At 35.9% G+C, this 4,866-nt stretch overlaps 1 protein-coding gene across 1 annotated transcript; it reads left to right on the top strand.

Moving 5' to 3' along the window:
• On the top strand, positions 1–1,696 carry LOC129571454 (uncharacterized). The gene is made up of 2 exons (XM_055451249.1): positions 1–23; positions 81–1,696. Exon 2 carries the CDS (start codon positions 224–226, stop codon positions 707–709), a length of 486 nt encoding a protein of 161 aa, XP_055307224.1. The 5' UTR covers positions 1–23; positions 81–223; the 3' UTR covers positions 710–1,696.
• Positions 1,697–4,866: the final 3,170 nt, after the last annotated feature.

Below are 4,866 nucleotides of genomic sequence, written 5' to 3'. Positions count from 1 at the left end.
TCTTCACCATGCTGCTGAAAACGGTAATTCTGAATACTTCTGTGTGGGAAAAATGTGATTCAATCTTTTTCATTTTCCAGGTATTTGGAGACCGCTCAACTTCTCATAAACAATGAATGTGTCAATGTAATGGACGAAACTGGAATGACACCTCTTCACTGGGCTGCTGCAAAGGGTAATTCTGAATGATTATGTGTGGAAAGTATTGTTGAACCGAGTCACAATGCCACCAAAAAATACAGCCAAAGCAAAAAAACAACGAGCCGCATCAGTTGACAATTGCCGTTCAATTCGTTCAACAAGCACAGTATCATCACGTGCTGGATCGGATTTGCTGCAAAGTGACGACGAAGAGGCCGTGAAAAAAATTGAAATGATGTCAACACAAGCGGAAAATGCAACAAACGGTGAACGGAAGGAATTGGTGTCAGCTGCCGTGAATTCATCAACAAATGTATCGAAACAGCGACAAAAGCCTAAAACTGATGAGAATGATTCAATAATGAGTCTACTTCGGGACATCAAGAAAAATCAATTCACCAAAAAGGACAGCACATCGCTGAAAAAGTCATTTGATGATAAATTTGCTGTGGTACAGACCGAGTTGAATGCGCACAGCTCTCAATTTGTTGACATTGAAGAACGACTATCGCGGTTCGAAAATAATATTGCGTCAGCCTCTTACAATCGTGAGCTACAGAAACAATAACAACTGAAGCAAAACATAAGCATTTTTGGCTGTCCAAAGCTTGAAGGCGAAAATGTCAAAACGACGGCTTTGAACGTTTTTAAAGCGTTCGGATGTGAATTCAATGAGACTGATTTTGCTGCAGTGTATCGTACTGAGGGAAAATCGCCGAAGTTCAGCTCGATAATTGTCAAATTCAAGGATTTCAACAACAAATTGATGGTACTGAACTCAAAAGCAAAAAAGCCGGTGAAAACGAGTGATATCAATGGTGCTTCTGCGAGACAAACGAATGCACAAATCTATCTCAACAATCATGTGACTCCCTTCTTCGGAAGATTGTTGGGCGCCGGACGGCAAGCAACAAAAGATGAAATCATTCATTCGTGTTCAGAGCCATGAAACCGAACTGTCAAACTACAACGGGGACCGCGTAGTCGGTTGTCATTCGTTGCGGAACGCGCTAAAAGTATGCATAAGTACATGAGTACATATTTCAAGCATTCTGGTTAAAAAATATTTCAATTATTTATAAAAATATACCTAGTGTATTAATATGAAAACCCATTTTTAATAACATTTTAGAAACGTTTGAAAAAATACCGAAAAAGAATATGAACTTTCTTTTTTTTGCTCAGAAATTCTTTGCTAACATTTTTCTTGTTTTTGATTGACAAAGTGAGGTTAAGTATCTACTGACATGTTCAATGTGTAGAACAAATTTGTGCACTCGGTGGAACAAAGCCATTGTGTGTTTAAGGAGCCACTTTATTCCCATGGCTCCTGAAACACATTTTCAAGCTCACTTTGTAGGAAGCGAACGTAAAAAATGAGAAAATAGAATTAATTGATTTCAAAATTCATTTGAACATCAGCAAATCTAAAGAAAACTTAGATAAATATGTTCATGTTGGAAACATTTTTCTAAATTTGATAATGTGGATGTGTCATCCAAATCATTCATTGCATTTAAATAGGAAATAAAGAAACAACATAATTTTACACAAATATTCATTTTCCACTTGATTTTATCATTTTTATTCACTCCATGAATAATATACGTTCACGAAAATACGTTGTCTTTTTCAAACATTGTAGTTCAAATTCAACGAGTCGTTCTACGAAGGTGCACTTAAGACTGTCTGGCGTGTATTTAATTTGTACTTTATTCTGACAGCCGCGTTGTAATTGATGATGACAGTTCGGTTTCGCCCCTCTGTTCGTGTTGGATTGGAACTTCGGGGTGCCTCATCAAAGTGAAGGAGAATGACAAACCGATTAACATTCGCTCGATTGATGACATCGATACACTACGTGCACGAGCTGGCAATACAACAAACATGAAGAGGAACAAACCGGATGAACCAACAAGTCCACAAGATTCAAGCTCGAAGAAAACCAAATAAGTTGCGCCAATGGTCTAATTGCATTATATATCATTTCATTTAATCAACAAATCAATTACCAATTGCTTGTTTTTTTTTCAATTTACTTTTTTTTTCCAACAAATTCAGCCTAACTTTTTTTTACAAATTCAGTTTAATTTTTTCTTTTTTTTTTCTCTCTTCTTTCGACTTCATTAAATCAAGTCTATTAATTCTTTAAACCAATTATTGCCATTATTTATTTATTTTTTTTTTTTTTCTACTTTTGGTTAATTTTTTTTTCTTTTTCTGATTCACGATGCAAGTGAGCTCGAAACTGTCAACTGTCATTAGGTATCAAAATGTGAGAGGATTGAGAGGTAAGATTGATGCATTCTCCACAAACATAATGAACTCTGAAGCAGACATACACATTCTAACGGAGACATGGCTTAATTCGAATTTTCACTCGTCTGAGTACATCACGAACAATTTTACATCACATCGTAGAGATCGTAATTACCAAAACACCAAGACCACTATGGGAGGCGGTTGCTGGCTTTTTCATGAAAAGGAAATGGATGTGACTCGTAGGTATGATTTGGAATCTGACATAGATTTTGTGGAAGATTTATGGGTACAGGTTAAATTGGACAATTCTGATAGTAATTTATTCATATGTGCAGTGTATATTACATCCATGCCTAGCAATGCTCACCCATACATTGCCTTTACCGATAGAATCAAAGATAGTCTTTCAAAACTTGACCCGTCTGATAGAGTGCTCATTATTGGTGACTTTAATGTGCGTGCTATTGAATGGGTTTTGGGAAACGATGGAATTTAGACACCTTTTCTCAGTAACAATTGTGAAAAAGCAATTGATGTGCTAAATTTAATCAGTTTTGGTAACTTAAGACAGCACAATCCAGTAGTAAACAAAGATGAAAAGATTTTAGACTTGGTTCTATCATCTGATCCGTTGAGAGCGCTAAGTGTTGTCGAGTCAGATGAATTTCTGGTCAATGTGGATGGTTACCATCCACCTCTTGAGATCACAATAAATGAACAGGTGAAATATTTGCCTGTTTTTAATCACCGAAAATATAATTTCAGGAGAGCAGATTATGATCTAATAAAAACAGAACTCGAATTAATAAACTGAGATTTTCTTAATGATTTTCCGCTTGAAACAGCAATAAATAGATTCTATGATAGGCTCAATGAAATTATACACAAATACACACCAACATTCAAGGGTAGACTGAAATTTCCATTATGGTTCGACAATGATTTAAAAACAGCTCTGAAAAACAAAGAAAAAGCTAGGAAAAAATATGGAAAAACAAATATGATTGAAGATTACCTTAAATTTTCTGATTTAAGAAAAGAATGCAAGTCCAAAATTGAAAGCTGTCATTCTGCCTATATCACACACATTCAAGCAAACATGAAATCAAACATGAAACTTTTTTGGGCATATTCCGAATCAAAAAGGCAAACGAATAGCTATCCATCGCAATTCAATTTTGACAACTCCACAGCCTCGTCACCGAATGAGATATGTGAGCTATTTGCCACATTCTTTAAATCTACATACACAGACCGTTCATCAGACCACACATTTAACATCATAGAAACCGCAAACCCAACAACCGCAAACCCAATAAATATCACACCAAATGATGTTAAAATTGAAATCTCAAAGTTAGATTTAAATAAGAATGGTGGTCCGGATGGCATTCCGAATTTCTTTCTGAGACAGGTGTGTGAGCAATTGTCAATTCCACTTGCATTAATCTTCAACAAGTCATTATTGTGTTCTGAATTTCCCCTAGCATTCAAAACGTCATTGGCAACCCCCATTTTTAAAAAGGGTGATGAATCTAATGTGTCGAACTATAGACAAGTCTGTATGGCGAATTCCATTGCGATTGTCTTTGAGAAGATCATGAACAAATACTTATTATCATTAATAGAAGAACAATTAACACCAAATCAACATGGTTTTATCAAGAATAAATCGACAAACACCAATCTCATTGAATATGTAAGTCATGTATCGACAGCATTGGATGAGGGTTTTGAGGTACATACAATATACACAGACTTCACAAAAGCATTTGATTCAGTTGATCATGATATTCTCCTCTCTAAGCTTCAGTTAATGGGGCTTGAAGCTGGATTGCTATTATGGCTGAAATCTTATCTTAAAAAACGACTTGTCTATGTAACATTTAATGGACACAGATCATCACCTTTCGAGCCAAGTTCAGGTGTTCCTCAGGGTTCAGTATTGGGTCCTCTTCTTTTTAATATTTTCATCAATGATCTCAGCGTACTACTGGAAAATATTCATCTGCTTTTCGCAGACGATCTGAAAATATTCAGAATCATTCGCTCTTCCAATAATGTAATTGAATTGCAAAAAGACATTGATAGACTACACAGATGGACTGTTGAAAATAAATTAAACCTCAACATTGGAAAATGTTACGCCATGACATTTTCAAATAAGATAAACCCAACATCTGCCATCTATAACATCAATGGCAATCCACTGGTAGAAGTTGAAGAAATGAAAGACCTGGGCGTTATCTTTGATAGAAAGTTGAAATTCGATGTGCACATTAACTCAATTGTCAAAAAATCGTATAGCATGCTAGGCTTTGTAATAAGAACTGCATCAAAGTTCAATGACCTGTCCTGCGTAGGCTTCCTATATAACTCTCTGGTCAGATCCAGACTGGAGTACAACACTGCAGTCTGGAACCCATACCAGAGCACATACATCTCAAAACTTGAAAAGGTACA

The sequence above is a fragment of the Sitodiplosis mosellana genome, unplaced genomic scaffold (assembly GCF_009176505.1).
Source record: "Sitodiplosis mosellana isolate CC-2019 unplaced genomic scaffold, AAFC_SMos_1.0 Smas_scaffold_2510, whole genome shotgun sequence".
NCBI classification, from domain to species: domain Eukaryota; kingdom Metazoa; phylum Arthropoda; class Insecta; order Diptera; family Cecidomyiidae; genus Sitodiplosis; species Sitodiplosis mosellana.
The sequence above is the reverse complement of the archived record's forward strand: the minus strand, read 5'-3'. Positions and strand labels throughout refer to the sequence as shown.

Bases quoted from the DNA above. Each gene is read 5' to 3' on its own strand.
- LOC129571454 (XM_055451249.1), top strand. From the start codon at position 224: ATGCCACCAAAAAATACAGCCAAAGCAAAAAAACAACGAGCCGCATCA.